Below are 13,770 nucleotides of genomic sequence, written 5' to 3' on the forward strand. Positions count from 1 at the left end.
ATATTCCTATATTGTACTATACCACTATACCATAAAATTATTAGTAATATTACATGTAATATATAATATACAATTATTATCTATAGCAACCTCATCGCCCTTCTTCTAACTGGAAGGATCATCATCATTTCCCTTTGATTCTATTTCCTTCCCTTTGTTTACATCCTGAACTCAAGAGCAGCTCCCCCGCCCGCAAGGAAAGGGGCGTGGCCAGGAGTGGGCGGGGCTTCTTTCCCTCTTCCCCGCCCACTCCGCGCTCATTGGCTGCCCCTTCCCGGTCCTCCAGTATCCCAGAATGCTGCTGTTCCCGGAAGTGTTCCCTGTGAAGCGGAGTCAGGGGCTGTTGCTGCTTTGCTTGCCATGGAGGACGACGAGCTGGACTTGGCGGACGAGCTGGAGGCCGCCTTGCACCTGGCGCCCGAAGTGCAGCTGGCGATAGAGCAGGTGAGTCGGCTCATTAGCATAAATGGGCGTGGCTTCTGCAAGGGGCGGGGCGCCGCATGCTAATTAGGGAGGGAGGCTACTTGGGGCATCCCCAGTGACTGCAGCACCCATCATTACCCACTCCTGGACTATAGCATCCACCAGCCCTACCAAAATGAGTAATTATAGGAACCATGGGATTTGTAGTCCAACAGTGTTTGCTATTTTGAACCATGGGATTTGTAGTTCAACAATGTTTGTTATTGTGAATCATGGGATTTGTAGTCCAGCAGTATTTACTATTTTGAATAATAGGGTTTGTTGTCCAGCAGTGTTTGCTATTATGACTTATGGGGTTTGTAGTCCAGCTGTGTTTCTTATTGTGAATCATGGGTTTTGTAGTCCAACAGTGTTTGCTATTGCTACTCATGCAGATTGTAGTCCAACTGTTTGCTGTTGTGAATCAATGGGTTTGTAGTCCAACAATATTACTCTTTTGAATAATAGAGTTTGTAGTCCAATGGTGTTTGCTATTGTGAATCATGGGCTTTGTACAACAGTGTTTACTATTGCTACTCATGCAGTTTGTAGTCCAACTGTTTGCTATTGTGAATCATGGGGTTTGTAGTCCAGCAGTATTTACTATTTTGAATAATAGGGTTTGTAGTCCAACAGTGTTTGCTATTGTGAATCATAGGGTTTGTAGTCCAACAGTGTTTACTATTGCTACTCATGCAGTTTGTAGTCCAACTGTTTGCTATTGTGAATCATGGGGTTTGTAGTCCAGCAGTATTTACTATTTTGAATAATAGGGTTTGTAGTCCAACAGTATTTCCTATTGGTAATCATAGGGTTTGTAGTCCAACAGTGTTTACTATTGCTACTCATGCAGTTTGTAGTCCAACTGTTTGCTATTGTGAATCATGGGGTTTGTAGTCCAGCAGTATTTACTATTTTGAATAATAGGGTTTGAAGTCCAACAGTGTTTGCTATTGTGAATCATGGGGTTTGTAGTCCAACAGTGTTTAGTATTGCTACTCATGCAGTTTGTAGTCTAACTGTTTGCTATTGTGAATCATGGGGTTTGTAGTTCCCAACAGTGTTCGCTACTGTGAATCATGGGCTTTGTAGTCCAACAATGTTTACTATTGTGTGACTTATGCAGTTTTTAGTTCCCAACAGTGTTTGTTACCGTGAATCATGGGGTTTGTAGTCCAACAGTGTTTACTATTGCTACTCATGCGGTTTGTAGTCCAACTGTTTGCTATTGTGACTCATGGGGTTTGTAGTCCAGCAGTATTTACTATTTTGAATAATAGAATTTGTAGTCCAGCAGTGTTTGCTATTGTGAATCATGGGACTTGTAGTCCAGCAGTACTTACTAATGTGAATAATAAGGTTTGCAGTCCAACAGTGCTTGTTATTGTGACTCATGGGATTTGTAGTCCAGTAGTATTTACTATTTTGAATAATAGGGTTTGCAGTCCAACAGTGTTTTTCTATAGTGACTCGTGGGGTTTGTAGTCAGCAGTATTTATTATTTTGAATTATAGAGTTTGTAGTCCAACACTGTTTGTTATTGTGACTCATGGGGTTTGTAGTCTAGCAGTATTTGCTATTTTGAATAATAGGGTTTGCAGTCCAACAGTGTTTTTCTATTGTGACTCATGGGGTTTGTAGTACAACAGTGTTTAGTATCGTCAGTGTTTAGAACCATGGAGTTTGCAGTCCAACAGTATTTACTCTTGTTACTCATGCAGGTTTGTAGTCCAACAGTATTTACTATTTTGAATAATAGGGTTTGCAGTCCAACAGTGTTTTTCTATTGTGACTCATGGGCTTTGTAGTCCAACAGTATTTACTGTTGTGACTTATGCTGTTTGTAGTTCCCAACAGTGTTTGCTACTGTGAACCATGGGGTTTGCTACTCAACCCTACTCGTGCTACTCAACCCTACTAACTCACATGAGGGATCTCTCACAAGTTTACCTCACATTCCTCAAGAGGACACTAGCTTTGCCCCACTGACGCTAACAGGCTTGGGCCTACTAACTCACACAAGGCATCTCTCACACAGAGGTTTACCTCACACTCCTCAGGAGAACACTAGCTTTGCCCCACTGACACTAACAGGTTTGGGCCTACTAACTCACACAAAGCATCTCTCACACAGAGGTTTACCTCACACTCCTCAGGAGAACACTAGCTTTGCCCCACTGATGCTAACAGGCTTGGGCCTACTAACTCACACAAAGCATCTCTCACACAGAGGTTTACCTCACACTCCTCAGGAGAACACTAGCTTTGCCCCACTGACGCTAACAGGCTTGGGCCTACTAACTCACACAAAGCATCTCTCACACAGAGGTTTACCTCACACTCCTCAGGAGAACACTAGCTTTGTTCCACTGATGCTAACAGACTTGGGTCTACTAACTCACACAAGGCATCTCTCACACAGAGGTTTACCTCATACTCCTCAAGAGGACACTAGCTTTGTCCCACTGACGCTAACAGGCTTGGGCCTACTAACTCACAGGAGGCATCTCTCACACAGAGGTTTACCTCACACTCCTCAGGAGAACACTAGCTTTGTCCCACTGACGCTAACAGGTTTGGGCCTACTAACTCACACAAGGCATCTCTCACACAGAGGTTTACCTCACACTCCTCAGGAGAACACTAGCTTTGTCCCAATGACGCTAACAGGCTTGGGCCTACTAACTCACACAAGGCATCTCTCACACAGAGGTTTACACACACACTCCTCAAGAGGATACTAGCTTTGTCCCACTGGAGGAAGTCTCCATCTAGCAATTGCGGGCATTCTGGGAGATCAAGTTTCACAGGCTTAGTTATCGTTGGGAAATAATTATTTATTTATTGACAGTGTTTATATTCCACCCTTCTCACCCCGGAGGGAACTCAGGGCGGATCACAATGCACATATACATGGTAAACATTCAATGCCATAGACACACAACATATATAGACAGACACACAGAGGCTATTTAACATTCCAGCTTTTCCGGCTTCATGAGGATATGCTCGATTCTGGCCACAGGGGGAGCAGCTGTTTCACCGTCCACTTGTGACCTCGAGTCCTTTGATGGAGTACTTCCTCATTCTTCTGCATGCTGCTGGAAGGTTCTATGGCGTCATAAATTAGTTAAATTAGCTAAATTTCCTACTTGACCGATGTAACTGTGTTTCAGGCTGCATAGGTCAACATAACTGACTAACCTCCCTTTTCTGGGCAAGGTGCTGGAGCGGGTGGTCACCTTCCAGCTCCAGGGTTTTCTAGATGACATCAGTTACCTGGACCAGTCACAGTCTGGTTTCAGGCCTGGCCACGGCACCGAGACGGCTTTGGTCGCCTTGGTGGATAACCTCCGTAGGGAGCTGGACAGGGGGAATGTGACTGCTGGTCCTCTTGGACATCTCAGCGGCTTTCGATACCATCGATCATGGTATCCTTCTGGGATGGGTCTTGGGGGCACGGTTCTGTCATGGCTCCGGTCCTTCCTGGAGGGCCGATCCCAGATGGTGAAGCTGGGAGACGCCCGCTCGGACCCCTGGCCTTTGACCTGTGGGGTCCCGCAAGGCTCTATTCTGTCTCCCATGCTTTTTAACATCTACATGAAACTGCCGGGAGAGGTCATCCGGAGTTTTGAAGTTAGGTGCCACCTCTACGCAGATGACACACTACTACGCTTTTCCACCTAATTCCAAGGAAGTCTCTCAAGTGCTGGACGAGTGCTTGGCCGCTGTGGCGGTCTGGATGAGGAGGAACAAGTTGAAGATCAGTCCCGACAAGACAGAGTTCCTTCTGGTCGATCGAAAACCGGATCGGGGTATAGGGTGGCAACCTGTGCTGGACAGGGTTACACTCCCCCTGAAGTCACAGGTCCGCAGTTTGGGAGTCCTCTTGGATTCATCACTTACGCTTGAGGCTCAGGCGTCGGTGGTGTCCGGGAGGGCTTTTGCACAACTGAGACTCGTGTGCCAACTGCAACCATACCTCGCTAAGGCTGATCTGGCCGGGGTGATCCATGCCTTGGTCACCTCTAGATTGGACTACTGTAATGCGCTCTACATGGGGCTGCCCTTGAAAACGGCTCGGAAATTTCAGCTAGTCCAACGGGCGGCGGCCAGGATGTTAACTGGTGTTCCGTACAGAGAGAGGTCAACCCTCCTGTTCAAGGAGCTCATTTTCCGGTCCCAATTCAAGGTGCAGGTGCTCACCTACAAAGCCCTAAACGGTTTAGGACCCGCCTACCTGCGTGACTGCATCTCCGTCTATGAAGCCGCTCGCTCTCTTCGTTCATCTGGAGAAACCCTGCTCACGATCCCACCTGCGTCACAAGCGCGGCTGGTGGCGGACGAGGGACAGGGCCTTCTCTGTGGTGGCTCCCCGACTCTGGAATTCCCTTCCCAGGGACATCAGACAAGCCCCTACGTTGGCAGTCTTTAGGAAGAGCTTTAATGTTTTTGATTTGCTTTTAGATTATATGTAATGGTTATATTGTTGGTTTATTGTGGCCTTGGCCTTTGTAAGCCGCATCGAGTCCTTCAGGAGATGCTAGAGGGGTATAAATAAAGTTAATATTAATAATAATAATAATAATAATAATAATAATAACTAAGACCTTTTTCTTTCAACCCGCAGGTGTTCCCCAGTCAAGATCCGCTGGACAGAGCCGACTTCAACGCCGTGGAATACATCAACACGCTTTTCCCAACTGAGCAAGTGAGTGGAGTCTTTTCCCGGGTGCCTTGTGTGATTTGGAGTTACTTTGTCAATTTCCCCTTGTGTTTTCCTCCCAGTTTTGGAAATGTAAAGCAACAATCCAATATTGGCACTGTTTGCTTTTCTTTCTTTGTCCACTAGAGGCCGCTGTTCCCTTTTTGTTGTCATTCAAACCTCCTAAATGTTTTGAGAAGCAGCAAATGCAAATCTTACACATTTATATAGAATCATAGAATCATAGAATCAAAGAGTTGGAAGAGACCTCATGGGCCATCCAGTCCAACCCCCTGCCAAGAAGCAGGAATATTGCATTCAAATCACCCCTGACAGATGGCCATCCAGCCTCTGCTTAAAAGCTTCCAAAGAAGGAGCCTCCACCACACTCCGGGGCAGAGAGTTCCACTGCTGAACGGCTCTCACAGTCAGGAAGTTCTTCCTCATGTTCAGATGGAATCTCCTCTCTTGTAGTTTGAAGCCATTGTTCCGCGTCCTAGTCTCCAAGGAAGCAGAAAACAAGCTTGCTCCCTCCTCCCTGTGGCTTCCTCTCACATATTTATACATGGCTATCATATCTCCTCTCAGCCTTCTCTTCTTCAGGCTAAACATGCCTAGTTCCCTAAGCCGCTCCTCATAGGGCTTGTTCTCCAGACCCTTGATCATTTTAGTCGCCCTCCTCTGGACACATTCCAGCTTGTCAATATCTCTCTTGAATTGTGGTGCCCAGAATTGGACACAATATTCCAAGTGTGGTCTAACCAAAGCAGAATAGAGGGGTAGCATTACTTCCTTAGATCTAGACACTATGCTCCTCTTGATGGAGGCCAAAATCCCACTGGCTTTTTTTTGCCGCCACATCACATTGTTGTCTCATGTTTAACTTGTTGTCCACGAGGACTCCAAGATCTTTTTCACACGTACTGCTCTCGAGCCAGGCATTCTCCCCCATTCTGTATCTTTGCATTTCATTTTTTCTGCCAAAGTGGAGTATCTTCCATTTGTCACTGTTGAACTTCATTTTGTTAGTTTTGGCCCATCTCTCTAATCTGTCAAGATCATTTTGAATTCTGCTCCTGTCCTCGTTCCAGGTGTGGTCTCACCAAAGCGGAATAGAGGGGTAGCATATTGATCTAATCACATTATTCTTTTCGAACTGCTAGGTAGGCAGAAGCTAGGGCAACGGCGGGAGCCCGCTCCAACCCGCAGCTTTGAACTGCCAACCTTCCAGTCGGCCTTTGGTGTCTTTTGAAGCTGAGAGAGAGTGACTTGTCCAAGATTACTTTCCATGGTTTAGCAGGGATCTGAATTTGCATCTCTAGACTAATAATAATAATAATAATAATAATAATAATCCTAGTCTAGCACTCAAACATTTACACCACAAACTATTAAACATATGAACATAATGAGTTACAACTCATTTTGTGACCCTTGATGTCCATATCTTGAATACTATATTCAGTTGGATACTATAATTTAAGCAACAAAATGTCCTACCAACAACCCTCTGCATTCTCTGGACCAGGGGTCCTCAAACCTGTAAAGCGAAGGGCCGGTTCACTGTCCCTCAGACTGTTGAGGGGCCAGACTATATTTTGAGAAAAACATGGACAAATTTCTATCCACACTGCAGATATATTGTTTGTACTGCAACAGAACATGAAAGAACGATACAGTATTTAAAATGATGAACAATTTTAACCAACATAAACTTACCAGTATTTCAATGGGAATGGTGGGCCTGCTTTTGGCTGATCAGATAGTCAAGGGAATTCCGATTGTTGTTCTTGTTGTTGTTGTTGTTGTGTGTGACTTGAAGTTGTTTCAGACTTAGGCTGACTCCAAGTCTAAAGTTTAGACCAGGGGCCAAATAAATGACCTTGGGGGGCCACATCCGGCCCATGGGCCTTAGTTTGAGAACCCCTGGACAGATCCTTTGCTGATCATTTATTTTTCCAGTGAGAGATCGCTTTCCATCTAGTGGTTGCGGACTGGGCATTAGCAGGGCTGGGCTTTACCAGCTTTAGAAAATCTTGCCGCTTGAAAGGTCGACAGTTCAAGCCCAGTTTGGGGTGAGCTCCTATCGTCAGCCCAGCTTTCAAAAATAGCAGTGTGAGTAGATAAATAGGTACTGCATTGGTGGGGAGGTAATAAAAGGTACCCATGCAGACATGCCTACGATTTGATCGGGAGAGTGTCTAATGACAACAAAGCTCCTCGGCCAGAGTCGAGCACAGCCTCCAGATGCCGGAGATGAAAAAAAATGAGAAGCCTTTACCTCTGTTTATGTATTGTCTGTCCTTGCCCATTGTATAACGGCACTGAATGTTTGCCATATGTGTGCAATAAAAGGTGCCCATGCGGACATGCCTACGATTTGATTGGGAGAGTGTCTAATGACAACAACGTTCCTTGGCATGGAAGTGGAGCAACAACACCCCCTTGGGGCCATAGTCGAGCACAGCCTCCATATGCCGGAGATGGAAAAAGATGGGAAACCTTTACCTCTGTTTATGTATTGTCTGTCCTTGTTAATTGTATACCAGCATTGAATGTCTCCTCAGGGAGATAGGGTGGAATATAAATAAAGTATATTATATTATGTAATTAAATTAAACTCTGTGGCTCTTTTCTCCTCCTTGCCCCTTTTTTGTCTTACAGTCTTTGGCAAACATTGATGATGTGGTGAATAAGATCAAGCTGAAAATAAGGTATCTATAATATCATAATGTGATACAGGACAATACTACTCCTCCTAATAATAATAATAATAATAATAATAATATATAATAATAATATATTTTATATTACATGTAATATTATTGATAATATTACAGTATAATTGTATAGTGCTATATAGTAATATATAACACTGATATGGTTCTATGGTAATAATATTGTGTATATATCTATATAAATAAAAATGTAATGTTCGTTTGTGGGACTAACAGAACTCAAAAACCACTGGACGAATTGACACCAAATTTGGCAGCGAAACACATTCTAATCCGATCTATGTCTTTCAAACAAAAAACCCATAAAAAATGAAGGGGAAATAACTTTAAACTCCCCCAAAAGAAAAATGCCATACAGAGCATGTGCAAAAGCCCCTCTCCCCATTGCGCGAGAAGAATGAAGTCCAAACCGTTCTGAGGGAAGAGAAGCCTCTCCATGGAGTCCCTTTCCATGCAGGAAGGCAGAGTCCTTTTTCTTTTGGGGAGGGGAGGGATTGAGGAAAGGAAAGAGGGAAGGAAAGAGAAAGCCTGGCCCAATGGAGGGGTGGGGGCTTGGCGAGGCAAGCCCCAGCAGCAGCTGAAGCCACTGCAGCAGCTCCATGAGGCCCACGTGGCTACCAGGCAACTTTTCCCCCAAGACCAGAGGATTGCAAGGCAAGCCTGACTGCAGGTAGAAGGAAAGAAAGAAGAAGGAAGGGAAAGAAGGCAAGGACGGGATAGGAAAGGAAGGGAAGAGGAAGGAAAGGAACAAAGAAAGAAAGAAACGGGAAACTGGTGAAGGGAAGAGAAGAATATAGAATCAGAGAGCTGGGAGACACCTGGTGGGCCATCCCGGCCAACCCCATTCTGTTAAGAAGCAAGAAAATCACTTTCAAAGCACCCCCAACAGATGGCCACCCAGCCTCTGTTTAAAAGGAACATTTTGGAGTGTTTTGGCCGTCATGAATATAACTGAAAAGCCTTGCAGCTTCAGTGGTTGCTTCTCATTACTTTATTTTGCATACCTTGCACCTTAACAATCTGGCTTCTACTAGCCAAATCTGTCACTCCTTTTCATCTATCACCAAGGAGGCTGTCCAAACCTTGAACCGGTGCTAGGCCGCTGTGTCAGGCTGGATGAGAGCTAACAAACAGAAGTTGAATCCAGACAAGACAGAGGTCCTAATGGTCAGTCGTAAGGCCAAACAGGGCATAGGATTACAGCCTGTGCTTGATGGGGTTACACTCTTCCTGAAGACGCAGGTTCGCAGCTTGGGAGTGATCCTGGATTCATCGCTGAGCCTGGAACCCCAGGTCTCGGTGGTGGCTGGGAGAGCTTTTGCACAATTAAAACTTGTGCGCCAGTTGTGCCCTTACCTTGGGAAGTCTGATCTGGCCACAGTGGTCCACACTCTTGTTACATCCCGAATAGATTACTGCAATGCACTCTACATGGGGTTGCCTTTGAAAACTGTTCGGAAACTTCAGTTAGTCCAACGGGCGGCAGCTAGATTACTCACCGGAGCATCATACAGGGAGCACACCACCCCTCTGTTATGTCAGCTCCACTGGCTGCCGATCCAGTTCCAAGCACAATTCAAAGTGCTGGTTTTGACCTATAAAACCCTATACGGCTCTGGCCCAGCGTACCTGTCCGAACGTATCTCCTTCTATGTCCCACCTCGGAGTTTAAGATCTTATGGGGAGGCCCTGCTCTTGGCCCCACCTCTATCACAAGCGAGGTTGGTAGGGACGAGGGACAGGGCCTTCTCAGTGGTGGCCCCTCGCCTGTGGAACTCACTCCCCGGGGAAATTAGGTCATCAACATCCCTCCTCTCCTTCAGAAGGAAGCTGAAAACATGGATATGGGACCAGGCCTTTGGGTAATCTGGCAGACTGACAAGGTAATGACGACCAGAATTTGGAAAGGACTATGGTAATGCTGAATGGACTTACGGATTTTAGAACTCGGTGAACGTTGGCCACTAGATTGGCTTTTTAGTTGTTATTGTATTAATTGAATATTTTAATTATTGTGGTTATTGCTGTCATGTATTTTATCTGATGAATTGTTGGCATCGAATTGTGCCGGTTGTAAGCCGCCCTGAGTGCCCGAAATAAATAAATAAATAAATAGCCAGCAGGAAACCTTTGGTAGGAGGAGTTCCCTAGCCCAGACATGTGCCTTTCACCTTAAGAACAGACAAGCATCCCGAGCTCTGAGGATTATCTGGGAAGGAATCTCACTGGAGCATTGCAGCGCACCCAAATACCTGGGTGTCACTTTGGACCGTGCTCTGACCTACAAGAAGCACTGCCCGAACATCAAGCAAAAAGTGGGCGCTACAAACAACATCATAGGAAAGCTGACTGGCACAACCTGGGGATCACAATTAGACACAGTGAAGACATCTGCCCTTGCGCTATGCTACTCTGCTGCTGAGTATGCATACCCAGTGTGGAACACATCTCACCACACTAAAACAGTAGATGTGGCTCTTAATGAGACATGCCGCATTATCACAGGGTGTCTGCGCCCTACACCACTGGAGAAATTACACTGCTTATCCGGTATTGCACCACCTGACATCTCCAACTCATCCCTTGTTTGGGTATCAGCCAGCACGTCAACGACTTAAATCCAGACATAGTTTTCTAAGATCTAGAGAGACACTCGCTGGAACACCTCAGCAAGCGAGAGTCCAAAAGTGGCAGGCTCAAACTCAGAACCTCAACCAATGGCTGATACCAAATGAGAGACTCCCTCCTGGGCACACAGACAACTGGGTGACTTGGAAGACGCTGAACAGACTGCGCTCTGGCACCACGAGATGCAGAGCCAACCTTCAGAAATGGGGCTACAAAGTGGAATCCTTGACATGCGAGTGGGGAGAAGAGCAAACCACTGACCACCTGCTGCAATGCAACCTGAGCCCTGCCACATGCACAATGGGGGACCTTCTTGCAGCAACACCAGAAGCACTCCAAGTGGCCAGATACTGGTCAAAGGACATTTAATCAACTACCAAACTCACACATTTTGTATTTTCTCTGTTTGTTTGCTTTGTTCTGTTAGAAATGTAATATAACTGACTGGCTGCCCTGACACGAGAAATAAATAAATAAACCCAAAGCCAGTCATGCGTCAGAATATATTTGAATAGTGGGATTCCAGAGCATGGAACAGCTCCTTTCTTAGACTATGTCTCCCACTTTTCCTCCCTGTTGATGGGAAGTTCACAGGCAGGGCATCGTTGCTAATACATCAGGAAACTCTTTCAGTTTCCATATTTCCAATAGCATTATGGAAACGAAAGGTGGAACAACAGCTGTCTCTCCTTGGTTTTGGCACACAGAGTGGAATACTTAGTTAACACTAAAATGTCACACATTTCATTTCCTTCCTATGGCTGTGATCTATTTTTTGTAAAAGCCTGTCTGCTTTTTTCCCCTCTCTCGTTGCAGACGGCTGGACGATAATATTCGGACGGTGGTGAGAGGGCAAACCAATGTGGGGCAAGATGGCCGCGAGGTACGTGTTGTTTACCTGGGAGACTTCCTTCATACACTTCCTCATGTTGTGGTGACCCCCAACCATAACATTATCTTTGTTGCTACTTCTTAATTGTAATTTTACTACTGTTATGAACTGTAATGTAAATATCCAATATGTAGGATGTATTTCCATTCACTGGACCAAATTTGGCACTAATATCCCAAACATCCAAATTCGAATACTACTGGGATTGGGCAGGGGATTGATTATATCATTTGGGAGTTGTAGTTGCTGGGATTTATGGTTCACCTACAATCATCTGAACACGAGGAGGAACTTCCTGACTGTGAGAGCTGTTCAGCAGTGGAACTCTCTGCCCCGGAGTGGGGTGAAGGCTCCTTTGGAAGCTTTTAAACAAAGGTTGGATGGCCATCTGTCAGGGGTGATTTGAATGCAATATTCCTGCTTCTTGGCAGGGGGTTGGACTGGATGGCCCATGAGGTCTCTTCCAACTCTTTGATTCTATGATTCTAATCAAAGAGCATTCTGAACTCCACCAACAATGCAATTGAACCAAACTTGGCACACAGAACTCCCATGATCAACAGAAAATACTGGAAGGGTTTGGTGGGTTTGAGTTTGGGAGTTGTAGTTTACCTACATCCAGAGAGCACTGGGGACTCAAATAACGATGGAACTGGACCAAACACGGCAAGAATACTCAATATGCCCAAATGTGAACACTGGTGGCATTTGGGGAAAATAGACATTGACAGTTGGGAGTTGTAGTTGCTGGGATTTATAGTTCAGCTCCAATCGAAGAGCATTCTGAACTCCACCAACGATGCAATTGAACCAAGCTCGGCACACAGAACTCCCATGATCAACAGAAAATACTGGAAGGGTTTGGTGGGCATTGACCTTGAGTTTGGGAGTTGTAGTTTACCTCCATCCAGAGAGCACTGGGGACTCAAACAATGATGGAACTGGACCAAACTCGACCAGAATATTCAATATGCCCAAATGTGAACACTGGTGGCATTTGGGGAAAATAGACATTGACAGTTGGGAGTTGTAGTTGCTGGGATTTATAGTTCACCTACAATCAGAGCATTCTGAACTCCACCAATGATGCAATTAAACCAAACCCGGCACACAGAACTCCCATGATCAACAGAAAATATTGGAAGGGTTTGGTGGGCATTGACCTTGAGTTTGGGAGTTGTAGTTTACCTACATCCAGAGAGCACTGGGGACACAAACAATGATGGAACTGGACCAAACTCGGCCAGAATACTCAATATGCCCAAATGTGAACACTGGTGGCATTTGGGGAAAATAGACATTGACAGTTGGGAGTTGTAGTTGCTGGGATTTATAGTTCACCTACAATCAGAGCATTCTGAACTCCACCAATGATGCAATTAAACCAAACCCGGCACACAGAACTCCCATGATCAACAGAAAATATTGGAAGGGTTTGGTGGGCATTGACCTTGAGTTTGGGAGTTGTAGTTTACCTACATCCAGAGAGCACTGGGGACACAAACAATGATGGAACTGGACCAAACTCGGCCAGAATACTCAATATGCCCAAATGTGAACACTGGTGGCATTTGGGGAAAATAGACATTGACAGTTGGGAGTTGTAGTTGCTGGGATTTATAGTTCACCTCCAATCAAAGAACATTCTGAACAATAGAAGTGGGCCAAACTTTCCACGCAGAACCCCCATGAGCAACAGAAAATACAGTGTAGGGTCTTTGGCCACCCCTCTGACACCTTTGCCCCGTCCTTGGCTCGGCCAAGTACTGCCCTCCTCCTCCTCGCCGAGTGCCACAGCCGGCCATGGACGAGCAAGCCGACAATGTGTCGCTGCTGTTTTGAGCCGAGGGCCCTGGCGTACCACTGCCCCCGAGGAGGCACCCTGGGAGGTTGGCTGGGGAGGGTCTTCCAAGGGGTCGGCAGTGTTGAAAGGGGCTCCCAGTTTGGTCCCAGGAAAGGCCCAAAATCAACTATACTGCAAATGCTTACTTTGCGTAATGGGTTGAGTTGCCCCTGCCTGCCGCATACCAGTACTGCCATCTGTTGAGGAGTTACAAAGGTGGAGGCATTACTTTTCATTCAACCCTCATAACTATGATTTTTTTTTTCTTATCTGGGATTCTGGGAGTGATCATCCAGAGAGTGATTTTTCCCCCCCAAAGCTCTGGGTGTAGAAAAATAGAGCAAAAAGTGTATGAGAGCGTGTTTGTTTTCCATGCACGCAGCCGTCCTCTCCCCGACTGTTGATTTCCTGTTCTCTGCCAGGCTCTTGCCACAAGCAGCCCAAAGCCCGCAGGAATGCCAGGAATTTCCCAGCTTCGGGACTTTAATAGGTCAGGAAGGGA

The 13,770-nt window shown here is 45.8% G+C and overlaps 1 protein-coding gene across 1 annotated transcript in view; it reads left to right on the plus strand.

Moving 5' to 3' along the window:
- Positions 1–289: 289 nt before the first annotated feature.
- The window catches only part of VPS53 (VPS53 subunit of GARP complex), a 67,360-nt gene continuing 53,879 nt past the window's right edge, over positions 290–13,770 (plus strand). The window contains exons 1-4 of the mRNA XM_067472009.1: positions 290–444; positions 5,093–5,173; positions 7,832–7,881; positions 11,350–11,416. Of these exons, the coding sequence (XP_067328110.1) occupies positions 361–444; positions 5,093–5,173; positions 7,832–7,881; positions 11,350–11,416 (282 nt within the window). The 5' untranslated portion in view covers positions 290–360. The remainder of the gene's footprint in view (positions 445–5,092; positions 5,174–7,831; positions 7,882–11,349; positions 11,417–13,770) is intronic.

Source organism: Anolis sagrei, chromosome 11 (assembly GCF_037176765.1).
Source record: "Anolis sagrei isolate rAnoSag1 chromosome 11, rAnoSag1.mat, whole genome shotgun sequence".
Lineage (NCBI taxonomy): Eukaryota > Metazoa > Chordata > Lepidosauria > Squamata > Dactyloidae > Anolis > Anolis sagrei.